General features: G+C 36.2%; 3 protein-coding genes across 4 annotated transcripts; 2 read left to right on the top strand and 1 right to left on the bottom strand.

Annotated features, from left to right (window-relative positions):
- Positions 1 to 1,064: 1,064 nt before the first annotated feature.
- Positions 1,065 to 5,195, top strand: LOC109021337. Its single transcript, XM_019003952.2, has 5 exons — positions 1,065 to 1,486; positions 2,609 to 2,683; positions 2,859 to 2,998; positions 4,246 to 4,383; positions 4,807 to 5,195. The coding sequence occupies exons 1-5, from the start codon at positions 1,228 to 1,230 to the stop codon at positions 5,014 to 5,016; spliced, it is 822 nt and encodes a 273-aa protein (XP_018859497.1). The 5' UTR covers positions 1,065 to 1,227; the 3' UTR covers positions 5,017 to 5,195.
- A 703-nt stretch (positions 5,196 to 5,898) lies between these two features.
- Positions 5,899 to 13,530, bottom strand: LOC109021340 (phosphopantothenate--cysteine ligase 2-like). Of its 2 annotated transcripts, none has more exons than XM_019003961.2 (10): positions 13,321 to 13,530; positions 12,545 to 12,702; positions 12,335 to 12,458; positions 12,202 to 12,246; positions 11,997 to 12,082; positions 11,325 to 11,377; positions 11,126 to 11,185; positions 8,267 to 8,368; positions 6,845 to 6,964; positions 5,899 to 6,334 (listed from the first exon to the last, which is right to left on the bottom strand). In XM_019003961.2, the coding sequence occupies exons 2-10, from the start codon at positions 12,690 to 12,692 to the stop codon at positions 6,095 to 6,097; spliced, it is 978 nt and encodes a 325-aa protein (XP_018859506.1). In that variant the 5' UTR covers positions 12,693 to 12,702; positions 13,321 to 13,530; the 3' UTR covers positions 5,899 to 6,094. The 2 variants fall into 2 exon arrangements, with proteins under 2 accessions (XP_018859506.1, XP_018859507.1); XM_019003962.2 differs by lacking the exon at positions 13,321 to 13,530 and adding an exon at positions 13,049 to 13,298.
- A 5,920-nt stretch (positions 13,531 to 19,450) lies between these two features.
- LOC109021338 (RHOMBOID-like protein 8) lies at positions 19,451 to 22,913 on the top strand. Its single transcript, XM_019003954.2, has 6 exons — positions 19,451 to 20,041; positions 20,875 to 21,038; positions 21,155 to 21,318; positions 21,412 to 21,683; positions 21,786 to 21,912; positions 22,640 to 22,913. The coding sequence occupies exons 1-6, from the start codon at positions 19,677 to 19,679 to the stop codon at positions 22,760 to 22,762; spliced, it is 1,215 nt and encodes a 404-aa protein (XP_018859499.2). The 5' UTR covers positions 19,451 to 19,676; the 3' UTR covers positions 22,763 to 22,913.
- The last annotated feature ends 633 nt before the right edge of the window (positions 22,914 to 23,546 follow it).

The raw sequence follows: 23,546 nt of genomic DNA, 5'->3' as shown, positions 1-23,546 counted from the left end.
CCATAGAGCTTTCACATCATATTCTCTCTGTGAATTGACAACTGAAGAAAAAATGGCTATGAGGCTCAAGCATCTAATTCCACAGATTGCAGCAATTGCTAGTGATGATCCCAGATCTACTGTCTTGTCATGAGTGCCTAAACAACCATGAATAGCAAGCCAGAGGGATTGGCTTTAGAAAACAAAGCAAACCGCACTGAACTATTCAGTTCTTGGTTTAACTTTCCAACAACTCTACCAAGCACTTTTGACAGAAACTTGCCATCATTTGCAGCCATTCATACAACCCTTATTATCTTCCCGGGTAGCACAGGGCTTGAAGTCATCAGGGCTTACAATAACCTTCTCAACTCTTATAATAGAGAGTGCCAATGGAATGCCAATTTTCGCACCGGAGAGTGCTGCAACCGTTCCCGATGACCATTAAGAAGCTTCTTCAGGTCCAAGAGCAATCATGATGAGTTTTTAGAAGCCAAAGACTTCTCTCTTTGACCAAATAATTCCTAACCCAAGAGCAAACTTGGTGAGTGATCTCAACTCACCTCTCAATCCAAACCGGCCCTAATAATTACTCCTTGTGCACTCTACATCTCTTTTGCTAATTTGTTTACAGCCAGTTGCTGGAATTCTGCACTGTGTAATTTGCTGCTTCTTCTTTAACACTTCGGTACGTTTGAGTAATGAGATGGATGAGAAATTTTCAAAATTTATCATATTTTCCTTTACAAACTTCAAAACAAAATACAATAATCAATACATTTTTTTTAAAATTCAAAATAAAAATTATATTAGAAAATTATATTTAAATAATTTTTTACATATAATATTTGTATTCAATTTCTTCTCTTTTCTTTTCCAAAACTCAATAAAATATCTTAATTCAAATCATTTCACTATTATTCATAGAATTTTGAGATTCTAGAGAAAATGGGCAAAATGGTAATATTGCTGCGCATCCTAACTGTCATTACAGGAATCTTAACCGTCCACAATAAATATATATATATATATATATATATATATATATATATATATATAAATAGAATTTATATATATTCAGATTCAGTAAGATTCTAATTTCTCACATGAATGGTATCAGAACCTCTATTCAGTTCCTTCACGTCTTCAACCTTGGAAGCTAGATAATGACAAATTAGCAGTAAACAAAAACGAAACCCTAATTTTTTTCCTTGTCCGGGCAATTTTGAGCTCGAAATTCTGAGCAACATGAGCAATCTGAGAGCAATCTGTCGGCCCCACACGGTCTTTATCTCCTCCTTCATGAGTTGCAGGCAGCGTTCTCGAGCTACGGTTTCATTTCGAAATCCTAATTACAAGCGTCGTTTCTCTGCACCGTCGTCATTCTCTCCTTGGTTCGAGTCCTTGGGTTCAAACGGGACTGAGCCCTGGTTTCGTGTTAGCCAGAGGAGGACCCTGGTTAGGGCATCGAATTGGACTGATCAGAAATCTCCCTATGACACTCTTGGTAATTCTCTCGTTTTTTTTTTTTTTTTCATCAGTTTCTTGAAAAAAAAACTCCTTACAGATTGTGTTGAAGAAATTATAGGGACAAAGGTTTTTTTTATTTGTTTTATTTATTTGAATCTTTAGGTGCTTATATACGTAGCGAGCTTCGTCGGATATCGGATAATCATAATAATTAATACCCATATAATATATATATATAAATATATATATATATTTAATACTCATGTATTCATGTTTATGAATATCTCTATAAACACAGACCCACAATATCTAAACCGGCGGGTTCCTTTCAAAGATGTGTTAAGGTTTTATCCGAAAGGGAAAATGAGAAATTAAATAATACTGCGCTGATTGTGCTTGCTTCCGTGCATTTTAGAGAAATGGGTTTTGAAGGTATAGACTGCTATGAGTCCTGTATTTTCAAAATAGAAAACTTCACCATGACTTTTATTGAGCACTATCATCATCCATACGGTCAAGAGAAACAATATGTTGAATACAATTAGGAACCTCTTCCATCAAAACTATTTGGAAGTCTGAGAGCCTCCTTGGAAGTTCTTGATGCTTGAAAGTGATCATATTGGCGATGACATATTTATATGTATAATATATACACTCGTGCCAGCTCCTGAAAGTCGTATTATAAGATATTGAGATTTTTACTGGAACGTGATTGGTTTGTAATAAATTTTAGAAAGGTTCTGATAAAAAGAAAAGGTATCACATACAGAATCAAATACTGCAATCAAGAACTCAAGATAGATGCAGTTAACTATTCTTAAACTGTTAGTCCTAAAGATTGGTCTAACATTTTGTTATGAGCTGGCTGGACAAAGATGGATTGAAGGTAAGACAGGTTTGAGTTCAAGTGGCACTATAAGATCTTTAGATACCGAATAATTGAGTGCAAAGTTAGATTTCATTATAAATAAGTTAAAAAAAAACTAAAGCTCCATCTATTTCAGACGTATTCATTTTACACATGATGAAAACTTTATACATGTGCTTGTTATTCAAGTTAACATGCTGTTAGGTAACATATATACTTTCTAGCATGTTTATTCTTTAGATGTTTATTTGTGGTTGAAAATTATACCTTAATTTTACTTTTATAAAACAGAGTTAGAAAGAGATGCCGATGAAGAGCAGATAAAGTTTGCTTACAGACGCTTGGCCAAATTTTATCATCCAGACGGTTTGTCCTTTATTATGACCACTTATTCTAATGTTCCTTTTGCATGTCTTCATTTTTCTGTCATTTCATTGTAAAGGTAGCATGAATTTTCTTAGCAACTTAGTTCATGTTTGCTGTTGTGTATTGGAGTTTGATTAAAGCAATGTATTGACCCTGTCATCTTTCCTGTTTCAAGTCTATGATGGTAGAGGGACTCTCGAGGAGGGGGAAACGGCTGAGGCAAGATTTATTAAGATTCAAGCCGCTTATGAGTTGCTCATAGATGATGAGAAGCGGAGGAAATATGATATGGATAACCGAGTCAACCCAATGAAAGTAAGATTGGAATATATATTTGTGTAGTATAGGAAATATAGATAACTGTTTAACTGTTCTATTGAGTCTAATTTTTTATTATACTTGATGATTGCCCTATGAATATTATGTTCCTACTTCTGTCCATCCTTTGCAAAATTCCTGATTGCCTTATAAATTGTTTTAGAAAAATGCTACTTCTCAGATGGTTTGGAATATAGCAACTGTGTACACACAACAATTGAATCATTTTACTTCTAAGAAAGAAATAGTTCTGGAAGATTTCTTCACCGTAATCTTCAAGAAAGCAACCGTACTGTTTCTCCACCATTACTCATCCATGAGAATGGGAAAAAAAAAAAAAATTTGGAATGATAAGGTTTTCTAGTTTCATGGTAACGCCAGATGGAGCATGCATATAGATCCAATAGAGTCGATGTTTCATGAATCACATATTTTGGTATTGTTAATAATCTGAATGATACATTTTACTTTCATGTTGAAAACAAATATCCACATTCCGCTTTCAAGTTTATTTCTATAAGAATACTTATAAAAAAAAAAGTTTATTTCTATAAGAATGATTGCCATAGTTGGAAACTCTGGAGTTCCAAGTTAGAATGATTTGGCAGTTTTGTTGAACATGAGGCATAGGTATCAAAATTCATCAGCCAAGATATTTAATTTGCTAAGCCAATGTGGAACATATGGGGTAGGGAGATTACAGGTCTGCTCAAAGATTCAAAAGAAATGAAAAAACTTTATAAGCTATAGAAAGATCCCTCTAAATTCTATCTTGATATGCTAATCCATCAACAATTTGATTCCCTTCTAAACTATATTCTGCTTTTATGTGCAGTGCCAGCAAAGCTATATTTATCTAGTCTAAATTTTTAAGCCTTTGCTTTGGTTCTACAAATTTTGTTAAGTTTAGTGACTTCTAAGCTTTTAACTTAGATTCTTTGGAACATCTCTGTCATGAAAACCATTTATAAACATTGTCGAGTTTTTCTTTTTGGTACTAAAGAATGATGAGCTTCAGTTTTTTTAACTGTTCTTGTCCGATCCTATGTTTCAAGTCAGTGCACTCGTATGCTTGCAAGATATCGTGAAACTGGTCTTCGAATGGACCTGTCTTTTATTTAAATGCAAAAAAAATTGATTGTCCAGTCTTTTGTTCTCTCATTTAGGAAAATAAAGTTTTCCTTATTTAGAGAGTAATATCAATTTTTGTAATTTTACTAATTTAATCCTCACTATTCTATCAGGCATCTCAAGCATGGATGGAGTGGCTTATGAAAAAGAGAAAAGCTTTTGATCAGCGGGGTGATATGGCTATTCAAGCTTGGGCTGAGCAGCAGCAGCGTGAGCTGAATCTTCGTGCTCGCCGTCTTTCTCGTTCAAAGGTATCAAATTGAACAATATCTCCAGCAAGTGTTAAAGAAAATTCTCTCAGGCTTCATATTTATTTTCTCATAGTTCATTTAGTTAGGTCTTTGTTCTTGTTTTGTTTTTGTTTTCCTTTCTGATAAATCTCTGCTACACCTACACCTTATCACTGTTATATATAGTTTTTATTTAAAACATGGTAAGTTGAAAATGAACTCGCACAACTGGATAGTTGCACTAAAAGTATCATTCCTCTATTAAAAAACCGCACCATACTTTTGTGTCAGCATCTGAAAATAACTATTTTTAGCGATCTACCTCTGAAATAATAGCCTTTACAAAGATCCTTGAACAATTTTCTTTAAATTCAGTAATCGAATCCTTTTATGTATTGGCCAAATTACTGCAATTATCTTTTAAAATCTATACTGGAATTCCAGGTTGATCCTGAAGAACAGAGGAGAATCCTGGCTAAAGAAAAAAAGGCATCCGAGGAATATTTATCCAACACCCTTAGACGCCATACACTTGTCTTGAAGAAAAGGGACTTGATGCGAAAGAAAGCCGAGGAAGAGAAGAAAAAGACCATCAGTCGGCTTTTAGCTGCCGAGGGTCTTGAGCTTGACACAGAAGATGATGCGGCGCTGTAGACAAATTGCTTCACCCACTTTCAGATATTCCACATCTAATTACAGAATACATTCTTGAATATACGTTGTTGGCGATGCACATATTTTATTGTACAAAATAATAATAAAAAAAAAGTTGTACATATTGTTCCTTTCATGGTTAAAAAGAAACGAATGAGATTGCCATTTACATGTGGACATACCTCAATTGTTAAGATAAGCCTCCCTGTTGAGTCAGTGGAGTGGGCTTGCCATTGGTTTTCAAACAGTTTGAAATGACCTTGGTTACTATATGGTGCTATAAGCCGATCACCAAGGTATGCTAAAAGGAGAGTAATAGGCATAGCACATTTTTTCCAGTCCTATTTTGAACCCAAGGAAAAAAAGAAGCAAATTTATTCCCATATCCCAATATTCTATCTTCTGCATCTTTATTCTGATTTTGTGTGTTTAAGATCTCTCAAGACGAAGCATCAACCTTTCTGAGTGCTCTCTGCTTCGATCCAAAACCAATGCCCATCATTTATGGATGTTATGTGTTGTCAAATGCTAAGAACAAAGCCAAAGGCAGCCTGGTTGGCATAATCACAGCCTTCAAAATGAAGGTCTGGAGTTCGATACCCCTCCTCCAAATCAAAAAATAAAATATAAAAAAAAATGCTAAGAAAAAAATTAAGTTGGTTCCATTTAAAAAAGAAAAACAAAAGGATTTCAAACTAGATGGCATTTACATATAAGCCATCAATGATTCAGGATTCTAAAGAGAAAGGGAAGTCATGATCTCTAGGCAATAAGGGTATGTATAGAAATTAGGTCGAGCAATGTCATTAAATAGATCACCAGAAAATAAACATTTTTATTCCGTAAGTTCACATGTCATTTGAGAAAAATGAGTATAGAGGATTAACATCATCATCCAAAAACATGACAACTTTATTTACTTCAAATTAACGATACTCGATGGCAAAGAAAGGAAAGCTCAGCTGACATAGTGAGGTATGAGGATCCTGTATAATACAATGTAAGGTTTCCACAACAATCAACCATTTTTTGGTTTACATGTCTTGTATATATTAGATGATACAGTTAGGCTTAGATATCACAAGTCAGGATTCTCGATATAAGCTGAATGTCTCTCCACGATAAGTCTTATCAGGGGATTCTCCACATCGGTGCCAACCTGAGTCTTGTCCCGGCAAACAGATATCTTTTCATTACTTGTAACAACTACAACCTCCTCTTTGCGGGTTGAAAGCTCATTTGCCACAACCATATGCATCTTGTACTTTTTAAGAGCCATATCAGCCTTCTCTAAAAGAATTTTTGTATCTGTCTCTAGCTGTTAAGTCAGAAAGGAAAACATCTCAGTCCCACTAACACACACCAGATTTATTAACAGGTACTTCTCAGTTACCCATAACAAAAAGTCAAAGAATGTTATAAAAACATTCTTTGTGGGGTAAAATGGAAGTACCATACCATCCAGTCTTGTCTTTGTTACCATTTCCTATTCTCAGATTTAAACAACCAATAAAAGATATGCAGATGGGGAACATGGAGATAAGATTTCTGTCCATGTAAAGCCTCAACGGGCCAATTTAAGTCCATCGTAGATGACCCAGCCCCAACCCTTATAGTGTTTATATGATATTTTACTGATAAAATCCTTGATATACTGGAGAGAGACAAGAATATACTGATGCATAAGATGGTTGCTATAAGTAAAAACAATTACATTTTCTTCTCACTCTCACTCTTGGCTGCTACACATCAAGAAATGCTTTATGAGTATGGCCAAACCTATTATGTCTCCCAAGTACAATCAACTGGAAGTAGCAAGATATCTAACCTTGAAAGAAATGCAGTAGGCCATGGGAGCCCAGACTTTCCTCAGCACTGAGAGCATCTTTGGCACTTGAACTAGTCGGATGTCCAAAGGGCCAGATGCCGACTGTATCTTGTGTTCTGCCTACAGAATGAAACAATGCCTTTTATAAAGAAAAGTAGGAATAGGCATGATATAATATATAGGCACATCTTTATGTTTCCATAGAGGAGTAGTCTAAAATTGAAGGAGTTATAATTTCCTGGTAGAGGAAACCTCCACCAACGCACATGACACCGGGTCCAACAGGGCTAGGTTAAATAAGTCTGAGCTAAGTTGCTTGGCTACAATTGAGGCTTCAAAAAGAAATATCTAACGCTCTTATTTTAATGTTCCTATTGCAATAAATATGATGCTAATTTAAGAGGATTCTGAATTATATATACTGGCCATTTTCCATCATGAAGCTTACCAACAAAAGATGATCAACTTACTCAAGACAGATCAATATAAAATGGGCTTATACTTTATAACAAGGAATTGCTTTTCAATATGTTTATTCATTATATGTGATACCCCGTTATGATAGGTGATAGGGGCAGGTAGTGTATGGGATCCTTGCTTTGGAAGGAGAAGTTATTGCTTTTTATAATGTTTCAATGGGGCTCCGATTGTATCATTGACTAGTCCTTTTGAAGTATAGGTCATGTGCTTTGGGCCTTCCATTGGGGAGTTACAAATGATATCAGAACCTATTTCAATTAGAAATGTGGGACTTGGGTCGTGCCACCTACGACGGATTAACCTGACGAGGACGTCGAGAATATAAGGGGGGAGAGAGATTGTGATACCCCATTATGATAAGTGATAAAGGTAGGTAATATATGCAGTCCCATATTACTTAGGAATGAGAAGTTATTTTTCTTTATAATGTTTCAATGGAGCTCTAATTGTATCAAGGACTAGTCCTTTTGGAGTATAGGCCATATAGTTTGTGCATTCCATTGGAACGTTACAATTATAGTAATAAGATAATTCTGAAAATGCCCTTAGCTCTTCAATGGAAAAGATTATCAGCAAATAACTCATGCATCCTTGTAATATATGATAGTTAATGAAGTGATGGGTGAGATAAGATGAACAAGAAGTACAACAACTAATCTTTTCAGTTTAATTTTTTAATTAAAAATTCTCGGAGACATAAAAAAGGAGAACAACCATGTGTAATGAAGTTTTCAATAACAGAAAAGATGACAACTGTGCTCTAAAATAGAACTAAAAATACCTTTTCTTTTTTTTTGAGTCAGGGAGGGGGGTCGAACCCAAAACCTCCATTTTGGAACTAAAAATACCTTTGAAGGATTCACAGAATCTATTTTCCTGAATACCAAATACAGCTAGGAGGATGGAGTAAAGCAAATGACTACTCAACATATTAAACCATACCATGCTCGTCCAAGGAACATAAAAGTCAGAAACTGCAGCTGCAAGATAAAACATTGCCTGTGCCCCAAGACTTGTCATTGAAATTGCTATCATTTGCAGCATCTGCTCACAAATAAATAAATAATAGTGGTCAATCCATAGGAGAACAACTATTATCTCCAAAACCACCAGACACATTAGTAACATCAAATACAGCATCAACAAGTTTCTTGTATGGAAAACACAACACTCAATATGATAACCACATGCAATCCTATGCCAAAAGAAATGAAATATATAAAGAAAAAAAAAATCCCTTGGCTGTTCATGGGACTTAAAAATTACTTATACATAATAGTTACAATTGGAGAATTCCCAATAGAAAACAACACAAGCATCCTTAAAATTCCTAAAGATTATATGCAAACTTTTTTCCACTTGAGCAATTTATGGTAGCATTTACTGTATTGAGTCTTGGATGAACAGGTTTTGTACTTTTCAATGACGAGGAATCCCAGAGATTGTGCAAATGCAACATCTCTTTTACCTAGTTAAACCCCAGATCCGTGTAGCATGCTCACATCCACACAAATCAGTTAAAATCATCGGATTTTCACCAATGAGACGTGGCTTCTAGAAATTGTTTGCACTGAAGGATTTGAACCTTAGACCTAGGGGACATAGTCCTAAGACCAAGGCCCTTACTACCTTAGCCAACCCCAAGGGATTCAGGTTTTGTATTTGACTTGTAGAATCAAGTACAATTCTCCTATAGACAGCTTACGAGATTAAGATGAGGAGAGAGAGCGAGAGAGAAAGAGAGAAGCTGATACCCATGAGGAACACGAAATATAATCAATATTTTTTAAACAAAAAAAGGAATGCAAAATATACATTTTTTTTTATAAGTAAGAAGTTATATTAATCCACGTAAAAAGGCAATGCCCAAGTACACGGGAAGTGTACAAGAAAAACCTAATTACAAACTACGCACTACGGAAAGTAGCGTAAAAGTCATTAAAATTCCTCCCATTCAATACAATAGAAGAAGCCCAAAGCAACAAAGTGTGATAGAAAAATGCCCTAAAACTATCCAGAGAGCGTTCCCTATTTTCAAAACATCGGCCATTTCTTTCATTCCATGTGCACCACATTAAACATAGGGGTACTATCTTCCAAACAGCTGCAATGTGACAGTTGCCCCTAATCCCTCTCCAACATGACAATAAATCCAAGACCCTCTTGGGCATCACCCATGCAATACCAAGCCTAGTGAAAATGTCATCCCATAAAGCCTTGATTACTTCGCAATGAAGAAGTAGATGGTCTGCTGATTCGCTGCTGTGTTTGCACATAAAGCACCAATCGGTTAAGTAAAGGCCTCGCTTTTTCAGTTTATCTATAGTCAATATCTTCCCATGGGATGCCAACCAGTCAAAAAAGGCAACTTTAAGGGGTGCATTGCTCCTCCAAATACTCTTCCAAGGAAAGGCATTGGTGGGATGAACCATCAAAGACTTGTAATAAGAGCGGACTGAATTTCTTGTTCCCGGTGAGTGTCCATATTAGTTTGTCTTCCCTACCTGCTTGTACCTTCAACGCGTATAAAACATTGTAGAAATCAACAATGTCGTTCACCTCCCAATCCTGTACAGCTCTAGAAAAACTCATTGACCAATGAATAGAATTTGCGGAGATGCTCATCTTATCAGCCACAGAAGCATCCTTGTCTGACGCAATCCTATAAAGCGAGGGGAAAGCATTTTCCAAGGCCACATCACCACACCAGATATCATGCCAAAATTTGATGCGCGTGCCCCTTCCCACCTCAAATCTGAAATTACCAAGTAGGTCTTCCCATCCGTTTCGAATGAATTTCCAAACACCCACCCCATAGGCCCCTCTTACTGCATTAGAGCACCAATCTCCCCAAATACTCCCGTATTTAATGTCGATGATGCTTCTCCAAAGAGTGTCCCCCTTCCTTATGATACCGCCATAGCCACTTTCCAAGTAGAGCCTTGTTGAAGATTCTCAAATTTCTAATCCCCAATCCACCGCAAGACAAAGGGGTGCAAACTTTATCCCATTTGATTATTTTTTCTCATCTTCCAGCCCTCCCCACAAGAAATCACGGAAGATCTTTTCCAGTCTATTTGCCACCCCTGTAGGTAAAGGGAACAAAGATAAAAAGTATGTTGGGAGATTAGAAAGTGTGCTCTTAATAAGCGTGATTCGACCGCCTTTAGACAAGTAAATTCTCTTCCAACCCGCTAGTTTGCATTCAATTTTCTCAACAATCTCATCCCACATTGCCTTAGATTTGTTGGGCAAAGGAAGTCCCAGATACTTCATAGGCAAGAGTGACACCTTGCAGTCCAAGATGATAGCCACTTCACTTAGATTGTTAACCAAGCCAATTGGAACTAGCTCGGACTTTGATAAATTCACTTTAAGACCTGAGATAGCTTCAAAACACAACAGGAGGGCTCTCAAGGAGCGAATCTGATTGGGGTCTGAGTCACATAGAATCAACGTATCATCGGCAAAAAGGAGATGTGCAACTGATAAGCTTTCATGCAAGGAACTACACACCGAGAAGCTCGAGATGAAACCCCTATCCACCACCCCCTCCAACATTCTACTCAATACATCCATCACTATAATGAATAACAAAGGAGATAAAGGGTCCCCTTGTCACAAACCCCTAGAGCTGCGAAAGAAACCTTCGGGGGTACCATTGATCAAAGTGGAGAAACTAACAGTTGTGATGCAATGTATAATGAAAAATATACATGCATATATAGATAAGTAAACTACTGAAAGTACGCACATAATTTGGTGTTAAGAAGAAACAAAATATGATCAACTGAAGCTAACCTGAAGATACTCAAATATGGTGTTAAAGGGAAGTTTTAACAGGAGATTTTCTGCCACTGCCTGCAACAATAAAACCACAAAGTTGCCCACGGTCATGTTGAGCTAATCTTCTGCCATTGCATTATACCCAAGCGAGCCAAAATCAAAATACAGGAGTAAAGAGGGGAAAAACATGCATAAATATATTAATAGTCCATACAGCATGATGCTCAGTGATGGCCCTCGTCAAAGCTTCAGAATCTGACTGGCGCACTGAAGTATAAAACGGAATTCATTCATCTTAGCAGGAACCATCAGTACTTGATAAAATATTAACAATGAGAATATGAAAACGTAAAAACTTCTTAAAGAACTACAGGGACAGTTACAAGAAGACTCCCCCAACCTTAAAAACCCCCCTCCACTCATGTCAACCCTATTATAACAAACAGTAAGAATAATGCGGCTTAGGCTAGGCTGAAGAAAACTTGATTTCTCAATGTCTTTGTCATTTGTAATTAGGCCATGGATTTCAAGTATTTGAGTCATGTCATAACATGGGCATGAACCCAAGGGGTGGAATAGTGGTCCTAGGCGAGCCATATAAACCGGAAGTCCTGGGTTTAAAACTCTACAGTCACACTCTTGGGGCCGTCAGACTAATAGAAATTTCTTCTTGAATTACCCAAGGTGCACTTGCAGGAAATTCCTTGCCAAGGGCCTTTGCACCCCCAAGATTTGTCAGGACTTTGTCCCGGACACCGGGTGCCAATCAAATCAAAATAACATAGGCATGTATGATAAGCCTTCTTTCAAAACTGCTTTCTGTTTCTGTTGACAGTAAGTGATTTCAAAACATAAATTCCTTTCATGGCCAATACAAACTACAAACCTTGAATATTTGACTCATCCGTGACCTCGAAACATTCAAGTAATGGATCCTCGGGAAGAGATCTACAGTATGGCTGGTAGGTTCTCCTGCACAAAATGGGTACAGTATCCACCATAAAGTATGAACTTTTAAAATTGTTCTCTTTCACCAAATGTAAAGATGTTTCAGTGAAAAGATAGCATATGTCCTGAGAAGACGAATTCACCTGCGATGTAAAAAGATAACTGCATATCCGGCCTTAATAAAATGCCTGCAAGATAATCAACGCATCAGTATTAACTTTCGTAGAAGTTTGTAAAGGAAAGTCTTCTTGTTTGATAAGTTGCAGTGTGACATACTCTGTGGATGCAGCTCCTCTATGGCCTGAGCTGAAGTTATCAATGTGGCGAACACACCTTCGCTCCAAAGGAACTGTGGTACCTCCAGATGTCACACACACAACCCTCCTAGCATTTCCATTCCCTGAAAATAAAGTTTCAGAGCAACGCACAGCCAATTAATCAAAAATTAAAATGGCATATGTGTGATAAACTAGAGAGTGAGTTTGCCTGACGGTAATAAATTCCTGTCGATAAATTCCTTCAACTTTTCACAAATGTGGTCTCTATTTTTAAGAGGAGGGGCGGATTCAAAGAATGACTTGATTTCTGCATCCAGTGTTTCTTGTGGTACTCCTATTCCACTTGTTACATCCATTGCAAAATTCCTACAGCCATTCAGGTTAAAAAGAAAAAAACTAAGAAAATAGAAACCCCTCACTTTCACATGCAAAAAATCATAGAATCATAAACAAAGTACATGAAGAAGAAATTTCCAGCATCATGGAAAAGCTACTCAAAACTCAAAGACACTTGACCATCACTAAACAATGAAAGCAACTGGAAATCAATTTCACTTGGGCGCAAAAATTATCAACCCAAAGTAAAGCGAAAATTTTGAATAAGACCCACTAGATATCGAACAAGGGTTAACCCCGCAAATTTCAGAAAGGAGAAAACAAAACCCTAGTCTTTCCAAACCACCATATGATCAGAGAAATTCACGGCACTTACCTTCAAACAAACAAAATAATGTGCCAAATCAAATCGCAGAAAGGGATCACAGCCCTCAATTGGTGGTGCGGAATACGAAGATTTGAACATGTTTATATATACAAAGTCCATGATTTTTTGTGAATTTCATGGACGAGATAATGCGTAATTGTAAAGCGTGAGACGTCAATAGCGGTTTATTCCCGCTTATACCAACGGTAGTGATAGATAGTGGAGAATAAACCGCTTATACCAAAGGCAGTGGTAGCAGGGAATACGTGCGAGGAGCTCACCCAACAAAAAGGTAGAAATTCCATTTGGCGGCGGGAATTTACTTCACCTCACAACTCCTGTGAGCGGAACCAACCGGATTTAAATCTCTTGAAATATCCAAAAAAATTCTTCTAAGTTCTAAGCAATTAGGATCATTTCATACTCTACACTATAAAAAAGACAGTGCTACTGCTTCAAGCTCCCGCTGGAAACAACAGTCAGGTATAATTGGTCTTCTTCATTTTTGTCATCCTTTTTACATGTATTTTTTTATACTTTTAAATATTTTATAAAAAATAAAAAAATAATCACAATATTATTAAAAAATTAATTCCTTAATCACTAAGGCCTTGTTTGTTTTCCAAAAACATTTCATCTCATCTCATCTCATCTCACCTCATCATTACAACTTTTCCAAATCCCCACACAAAATAAAATAAACAATTCAACTTTTTCAAATCTCAAAACAACAATAATATTAAAAAATATATTTTAACAATATTTTATTCAATTTTTTAACTTTAATCTCAACTCATCTCATCTCATCGCCGAAAACAAACGGGCCCTTAAGTAAAAAAATAAAATAAAATAAAAAATTTCTAACAGTAACACCAAGCTGTATGAACCAGTAGTAAGAGTATCATTTTCTTTAATTTTTAAGGTGGCATTACAGTCACTGCTAGTTTCCGTTAATTATTTTGGTATTTTTTTTTCTTTTTTTTTACATGTATTTTTTTAAAAAAATTAAATAATTTTTTTAGAAAAAAAAAATTCACAACATCATTAAAAAAAACACTTCCTTAATTATAAAGTAAAAAACAAAAAACAAAAAAATACCAACGGTAGCTCCAACCTATTCTTGTAAGTGCAAAATTGCACTACCTGCTTTGAAAGCTTTATAATTTTACTAAGCTTTATGTTTATAATTTCATGTTAATGTTATTTTCTTCATTTATCTAATTTTGTATTGTATACATGCATATGGTCAGTTTAACTACCTGCATATAATTGTACATCCTCTAATTTCTTTCTCTTCTTCTTCAGTCCCTCTTCTTCTTCCGCTGTTTTGGTATATATATATATATATATATATATATATATATATATATATATATATTGGGGACTCTCTCTCTTGTATATCTATTTCTCTTCAACTTTAGATCCTATAATTCGGATAGAAATTCTAGAGAATTCAAATGAAGACAATGATGCGAAGTGAGTTTAATATTATCTCTTGTGTACACTACCAATTTTTGTTATCATTCTCTCATTATTTTTAATATGATATTAAATAATTTCTATCCGAATTATTTATTATCGATTACTTATCCTCTATGTATTTGATAGAGATAATGAGAGAATGGTAATGATGATAAATTGGACTTGTTTTCTCAATTATCCCCGTTCTCTATTTCTTTTATAGGGATTTTTTAATATGTCTTAGGATCTTGATTAATAGGATAGAGTAATGCTAGATATAGTCTTAGAAGATGCAAGTTTTGTGCACTCTTTTTGAAAAAAAAATGAGTCTACATTAAAAAAATAATTTTTTCATGTGAGTCTTGTATTGCAAGATACAGTTTTAGGATGTGCAAACCACTTGTACTCGCTTTTTAAAGAAGTCAAGTCCATTATTAAAAAAGTGATTTTCTCATGTAGATATTTATCTACTTTTTTTAAAAAAAGTACGCGAAATTTGCACAACCTAAAACTACAAATATCATTTTTCTTTTTATAAACTATCGTGTAAGTAAAATATTGTCTCATGGGTGGTGTGGAAAGTGTAGTATCCATGCCAACTTGCAAGTAGAAGTGTTTATACTATCATTGATTGGATTTGTTAAGAAAATAAACTTTCAAGTAGATTTCCTTTTTATTAATAAATTACTTTAAAAATTTCTCTCTCTCTCTCTCTCTCTCTGCATCCCCATCCCCACTTACAGGTGGGTAGCGGTGCCCCACACCTCGCTGCACCGCCCCGTTCGCCTTGCCCCCGCCTAGGCGAGGCAGGGGATCAACACCGCAAATGCGGGAGGCAGGTAGCCCCCCCCACATCTAGGGCATCCAGCGAAGGTAGGGGATGGGGGGGGGGCCAGCCCCTCTCCGATTTTCCCTCCACCTCGCATATATTGTATATTATTAATAATATATATAATTATAAAAAAAATTCATGTCACAAAACAACGTCGTTTCGTGACATGACTTTTTTTTAAAACACCCCAAACCAAAACGATAATGTTTTGGTCTACAAAAAGGCGTCGTTTTGGTCTAGGATGTTAAGAGCCCTCTCTCTCTCTCTCTCTCTCTCCATCCGTCCGTAGTACGCTTATGCCGTCGCCGTCTGTCTGCATCTCTATTGCCAAAGGTAAGTCAACTTAAGCCTTGGATCCAAAGTTCTAATTTTTTTTTTTTTTTTGAGTTATGGAGATTGGAGGAAGGTTGAGATTAAATGAAGAAGTTGAAGGACGAGATTGTATCTTTGTGAACTGTGTGCTGTGGAGATTTGATTGTGCATATGTTTTCAATCTTTGATGTTGTGATTTGTGTTTCAGGTTGGAACCCTAAATTAGTTTAGGGTTCCAATCCTTTAGGGTTTCAATCATTAAATAATTTTTTTTTACAATATCAATTAAGTAATCATTAAAGTAAAAATTATTTAACGGCTATGTTTCTATTTTAAGAAAGAGAGACAAAAAAAATCAATTTTATTAATAACAATTTCTTAAGATGGAAGAATACTTTTCCAAATAGGACAAGGACTTTAGGATTACATAAATCTCAAAACTAAAACCTTTGCAAAAACTATATATTCTAAGAAACTAATCCATATAATAATATATCAACATTTTGGTAAGTGAAAAACCAAGTAAAAAGAAACATACACTAGTAGGTCCTAAATTTGCTATAGCATCAACCAAGCTATTCCCTTATCCTAAATCTGCTTTAGTTCAAGTGCTATGTTGCTACTCTATTTCTAACCCACTCACTTAAGCTCTATACCTACTTTCTTTTTTAGATAGACATGTGCATTAAATTGCTTTTTTTCTTTTTTTAAAGTGAATCCTTAGTGATAATGTTTTCATTCCATATTTTTTGCTTATTTTGGAAAATGTTTACTCCGTCATATTTTAGTAATAGTTATACTACCCCTACCCCTATCCCAACCCCAACACCTAACCCTACACTTGCGACTAACCCCACGGACCCTAGTCCTAACCCTACGGAGATAGAACATTGCCCTACCCCCAAGCACACACAAAGCAAGAAACTTGTTTCCATAATTTGGTCTCACTTTACCAAACTAGAGGGTGGTAATCTCAATAACCCCCAAGTAAAGTGTAACCACTATGGTAAATTTTATGGATGTCACTATGAGAAATATGGTACATCACTAGTTAAATGTCCATTTAGAAGAAAAATACAAGAAAAGTCCAATATTGATATCCTTACAAGAGGAGAGTCAATCTATACTAGAATTTGGACTAAAAAAAATGTCGGATGGAAGTAGTGGGGTCAACGTTGAAGGGGTATACTAAGTATGATCTCGATAAATGTAAAAGAATGTTAGCTTGTATGGTTATCATGGACGAGCTACCTTTTTAGTTTGTGGAGGGGAGAGAGTTCCAAGAATATTCTCATTGCTTGGAACCTAGATTTAATCTTCCTTCTCGCCACACAGTGGCAAAGGATATTAAAAAACATTACAAAAAAGAGAATGATTTGTTTAAGGGCCAATCGGCCGGTCAAGTAGTTTGCCTCACTATAGATACTTGGACATCCGTTCAAAATTATAATTACATGTCTTTGATTGGGCATTTCATTGATTATGATTGGACACTACACAAAAGATTGTGAAGTTTTGTCAAATTTTAGATTACAAGGGTGAGAAGGTTGGGAAGGCCTTAGATGCTGCAATAAAAGAGTGGGGGTTGGCACGAGTTCTGACTGTTACAATTGATAATGCATTATCTAACGATGTCGCCTTGGGATATCTTAAGACCTATCTTAGATAGGCAAATAAGAAAATCTTGGGTGGTAATTGTTTGCATGTTAGATGTGATGCCCATATTTTGAATTTAATTGTGACTGATGGCTTGAAAGATGTCAATAACTCGTTACATGAGTCAGAATGGCTATAAGATTTGTGAGATCTTTTCCTGCTATATTAGAGAAATTCAAGATTGATGCGAGGAATGCAGACATAACATCCAAAAAATTTGTACTGATATTCCTACAAGATGAAACTCAACTTTCTTGATGTTGGAGGAAACTCAAGATTATAAGGTAGCTTTTGAATTATTGGGTGATGAAGACATTCAATATGCCAAATATTTTGATGAGCACAGAGGATTAGAAAAGCCTATTGATGATGATTGGAAGGAAGCTACTATTTTTGTAGACTTTTTTACGATATCACATTGAGACTATCTAGTTTTTTGCATCATACAGCCAATGATTTATGTTAATAAATATATAAGATGAAAGAAGAATTGAATAAAATGTAAATGAGTGACCATATTACGATGCAGGAGATGACATTGATGCTAAGGGTTAAATATGACAAGTATTGGGTGATTTGAGTCGGCTAAATATTTTGTTATATGTGGTTGTTGCTCTTGACCACTAGATTAAGATTGATGGCATAATATATGGTTTGAGATTGGTGCATGGGGCCGCATGGGCTCAGCTTATTGGGACAATGGTTAGAGAAACCCTCGGTAAATTATTTGATGAGTTTACTGTGATCAAGGGTGGTATTGCACCTATACCTACACCTATCTCACCGCCTCCTCCAGAAGCAGAGGTGAGTAAAAAGCATAGGTTGACGTGGGGTGAGAGCCTCTCACAGAACCCCTACTAGTTCGTCAATCTACAAAGGTGAAGTCGAAAGTAGACCGATATTTGCCAGGAGATCTTCTCCCATATACAGCAGAATTTGATATATTAGCACGGTGAAAGACTAATGCCGTGAAATATCTCGTCTTTTGAGAGATAGCTCGCAGTATTTTGGTCATCCCTAATAGCACCGTTGCCTCAGAGTCGGCCTTTAGTACCGGAGAGCACATATTGGATCTATTCCGGAGTTCTTTGTCTACTACCACTGTGGAGGCATTGATTTGCACGCAGAATTGGATTAAATGGACGAAAATTCATGTTTCAGATGTTCTTGACTTTAAGGAGGCCGACGAGAAGGAAGGTGGTGATCAGTCTGGATCTGGTAATCGTTGATTTCATTTTATTATTTTGATTTATTTTATTTAAATTCATTTCATCAGTATTAATTTCAAATTTAATTATTATAGCAATACATGAGACGATGTCTACCTCCGCTGCAGTATGACTTCACCATATTGGACCTTGACCCACCATTGCTATTTGTTATAGGTTTGTACAATTTGTATTATCCCTTAATTATTTTTTATATTTATATAATTTTTGGTATCTAATTGTTTTTATAATCTTACTATCATATGCACAACTCAAACCTCATCTTATTCCCAAGCCAAGGACCAAAATTCAAATGATATATTCTTAATGTCTCATCTTGACCCTCATCTCATCTTGGTTAGTTAGATTTTAGTTTCTAATTTTTTCATTTCTATTGGTTCTTTGTAATTTTAATTTTTGTTTCTTGTTTATAATTCTAACTTTCTTCCTATTATAATTAAATTGTTAATGTTTCAGATTTTATGAAGTCATGACTCACAGCAAGCAGCACTAAATTCTAATTACGTCTTTCCACCATTGGCCACCCACCCTGAATGTCAAACAGCTCACTTAGTAGTTACTAGTTAGTTCAATTGTATTTAATTATTCAATTATTTGTAATGTTGATACAATGTCTCTTTTATGTTTATAATTTTTTTCTCTTAATTTATATTATTGTAATAGGTTAGTTATTATTATTAATTTATTAGATAGGAGTAGCACTTCATAGTTCATTTTCTCTTAATTTATATATTATTTTTATTATTGTAAATTCATTTTTGTTTATATATATATTATATTTTTTAATTTCTGAGTCCGAAATTTTGAAATCATTAGAGTTATTTCTACTGTTCCTGAACCATTTTGAGCTCAAAAATAGCTTCTGGGCTGATGGCCCATTTGGGAGCGGGAATGAGATCCGCCCCCATACCTAGTATCTGAATGGGGTACCCCACCCCAGCACACTAGAGACAGGTGCCGGGGTGAACACCCCACCCCCGACCCATGCAGGGCAGGGGGCTGCACCATACGGTGTGGGTAACACCCCTACCCCACTCATCAAAGTCCAAACAGTTCAAAAAGAAGCTTCCCGCCAAGCTCAACCGTTTCTGGAAACAGAAGATAACTCTTCCCAGAAACCAAGCCACACCTTCTTGCAACAGAAGATATGGCGGACACCTCCAAGTTCCACACCCACATCGAAATCAAGGCCCCTACACCACCACCACCAACGCTAGCTCCACCTGCAGCATGGCCATTCTCCTCCGAGCTCGTCGAGACTACAACTACTGCTACTTCTACTCTCCAAGATCAGAGGATCCCCTTCTTCAGGTCCCGCTCTCGGCGCCGCATCGGAGAAGATACCTGGGTAATCTCCGTCTTCGTCATCCTCCACATCGTGGCCTTCTTCGCCACCATGTTCGTCAACGACTGTTGGACCAACTCCCACCACGACTGCGCCCTCAAGGTGTTCGGGAGGTTGTCCTTTCAGCCTCTCTCTGAGAATCCCCTGCTTGGGCCTTCCGCTTCCACGTCCGTAAATACAGCTTCTTCTCGTTTTTCTCTTCGGTTGCATTGAGTCTCTTTGATGTGTACTTCTCTAATTGGTTTGGCAGTTTGATTGCTGAGAATACTGGGAGAAAACACACGCAAGACAAAGTAGCTAATTGCTCTGGCCAATTACCGAAAATATGGTCTTGAAAATTCATCTTTTGTTGTTGGATGCTAAAAACTCTTGGGGAAAGAAGAAATTTAGTGCTGATTTATAGGTTGATTAGGGTTTTTGGAACCTTTTTCTTGGTAATGTAATCACTCATTCCTCCGTGGTTCTCCAAAAACTTTGAGTTTTAAGTATTTCTCTGTTTGGGGGCTAAGAATAATCGAAAGAAAGATTACGAATGCTTTTAACAGCAACTGCTAATTCTTTTCGCTGATTTTCTTGAAATAGGTTTCCCGAGTACTTTATAATACTCGCGATTGCGCTTTCTCTCGATTCTATGGCTCTATGAGGTGTGTTTTAACTGTCTTTCCCAATTAGTTGCCAAGTGAGTTTCAGAAATGGAATCTCTACCAAACAAGTTTTCACCTCATTCATTTAGACGTAGTCAGTTGACTGATCCATCCGATTGTGTTGATGATTTGATCAGGATTTGGGAATGGAGGTTTTGATTTCAGATGAGGAGAATTGGTCAATTTTTTAAAAGTATCATGCATATGGCTTTTCAGTTCTTTAGCTAATTTGATACCCTATACTTATTACTTCTAGAGACTAAGTATAAACCGAAGTCTTGCAATGCTATAAATTGGGTGCTCTTCTCTCTTTTGTGCTTTCCACGAATGCTAAATTAGTGGATGCACTGTCACAGGCTAGATGAAATGGGAGCTCTTCGACGGACATTTTCGACACAATATCACCAAATTTGGCGTCTTTTCACATCTCCATGTTTGCATGCTGGAGCCATCCACCTTGTCATCAACCTGTGCTGTGTTATCTTCATAGGAGTTCACTTGGAACAAGAGTTTGGATCATGTACCTATTTTCTTCTCTTTTGCCTCTATTTTGCATGATCAAATAAGAATACAGCTAGATCTTGAGAAGTTTGTACAGTATGTTTTACCTTCTTGATTTTTTCAATTATATTGCAGTAAGGATTGGACTGGTATATATTCTCTCGGCTTTCGCTGGTACCTTGGTGGCTGCAGTTTTTGTCCAAAACAGGCCAACTGTCAGTTCATCTGGAGCTCTATGTGGATTGCTTGGGGCTATGCTCTCTATGCTTATTCGGAACTGGAAAGTTTACACCAATAAGGTCCTTCACCTTCTCTTCTCAATTCCCTGTTACCAACTCTATACAATTGGTTTGATGAAGTGGTCTAATAATTGCTTTTTTCTCTGATTGCAGTTTGCAGCTCTAGCATTCCTTTTTGTTATTTCCACGATCAATTTCATCCTTGGTTTGCTACCTTATGTAGACAATTTCTCAAATGTTGGAGGTTTTATATCGGGGTTCCTTCTTGGATTTGTGCTTTTTTTCAACCCTCAGGTTACAAAAGTGGCTCAAAATAAAGGAGGCTTCTTTGAATATGGTGATAAAGGCTCCGTCAAGTTGAAGTTGAAACAGAAGCTAGAAAGCCCAGTCCTGAGGAGTGTTTCTCTTCTTCTTTTTGGTCTTATGTGAGTTTCTTCTTTTCTTTGTATGGCTGTCTTCCATTGCTACTTGTTTTTCATTTGTGGCCTTATGCGAGATCTTATAAGAGGATCTTCTTCCAAATGCAGACTTGCTGGATGTCTTCTAGCAGTTCTTCTAGGTGTTAACATGAACCAGCATTGCAGATGGTGTCAATATGTTGACTGTGTTCCTGTCAAATGGTGGAGCTGCAAAGACAAGGGAACTTATTGTGAGGTATATATTTTCTTTTAGCATGTTTTTTCTTTTATATATCTCCACAACCCACATACCTTGAGATTGATACTTCACTCCTCATCCCTGATTTTAGCAATGTGTTTGATTGTAATGTTGAAAGTAACCGTGTAAATGAAAATAATAAGTAAAGAATCAGGATAAAAAATACGATTTGGAGAAGCCTGAAAGCATTTCCTCTGTTGCGGTTGAAATGACCCCCTCTTCCAAATAGGAAAGAAAAAAAAAAGAGAGGAAAAATGAACAGAATAACACCAAGGGATGTTTGTGGTGGTGACTAGTGTGGTATATGCCTTTTCTTCGGTCTGAACAAAAGGAGTGAAACCAATACTTCATACTGAATGTATATCCACGTGTATTACTATCATTTTCTATTTTTATAACATTTCTACCATATACCGCAATTTCTTTTCTCATGATGGCTAATTATTTCTCTTTGAGAGAGAAGGTTTCTTTTGACACTTTCTTGCAGCAATTAAGATCATATTCATCTGTATCTTTGTATAAAATATATATTTAAGAATATCTAACTTGAAAACTTTTCTTATGTATGAAATATATTTTTCTTTCAAAATTCACCAAAAATGGACTATAGTATGTTTTGATATAGCTTTTAGACTCTTAACAGTTTGATACTCAGCATGTTATATCATAATTTATAAACCATAATTTTGACACTCCATGCTAAACTAGTTATTGTTAAATGCAGACCATGGTGAACGATGCACAGTTGACATTGACCTGCATGAGTAATGGAAACTTCAGGGTTTTCCCTTTCACTAACATTTCGCAATCAAGGTTGAATGATTTGTGCAGTTTGCTATGCTCATAAAAACTAATGAGCTTTGTTGTTGTTGTCTTCTTGTTTTGGTTAATTGGTAGGACTAAACAAACTTCTATGTACATACCATACTATATCTGGTACTTGTTACATGCAAGACCATGTTAAGCAATCCATAGTAATGACAACTTCATGGTTTTTCCCTTTCAACCAACATTTGTGTGCAATCTGTGACATTATACGCATGAAACCTTGTGAGATGAAAAAGAAGTGAGACTTGAGAGCATGCTTGTGTGTCCATGAGCTCAACTGATGAGATCAACCAAAACAGTGTCCTTTGTTATGCCACTTTCACTATATACAAAGTTAAAGAAAAAAATGAGGATAGTGATAGTTACACCATTCAATCTCTACTCGAGCAACATAGCTTTCAAGGTTTTCAAACCAATTCACCATGGCAAGTTGCTGCCTCAATTGGAGGACTGAGAATCCAGCAAACATTGAGGTGAAGTTGAGAATGATAGTTTCTTTTTAAGCAGAGAGTTGAGAGTTCAAAATACCTAATGTTATGTAACTAAACAGCAAATTAAACAGCCAAACAAGTAACTTTCCAACTGTTATTGGACATATGTAATCCTTTTTGGTTCCATACGCACTAAACGATTATCAAAATATCTTAAAAATTTGAAAAGTGTCCCCAAACCATTATTGTATTGTTCACTAGGGGTAAGCAATTCATCACTTTTAGCTTAGTTTATTTAGTTTGTTAAAAAACAAAAGCCCACTTTCTTTGTTTTTTTCCAGAACTCAGACCGCCCATAAGCCTACAGTGGAC

This window comes from Juglans regia, chromosome 13, assembly GCF_001411555.2.
Source record: "Juglans regia cultivar Chandler chromosome 13, Walnut 2.0, whole genome shotgun sequence".
Taxonomy (NCBI): Eukaryota; Viridiplantae; Streptophyta; class Magnoliopsida; order Fagales; family Juglandaceae; genus Juglans; species Juglans regia.
Note: the sequence above shows the minus strand (reverse complement) of the source record. Positions and strands in the feature narration are given on the sequence as shown.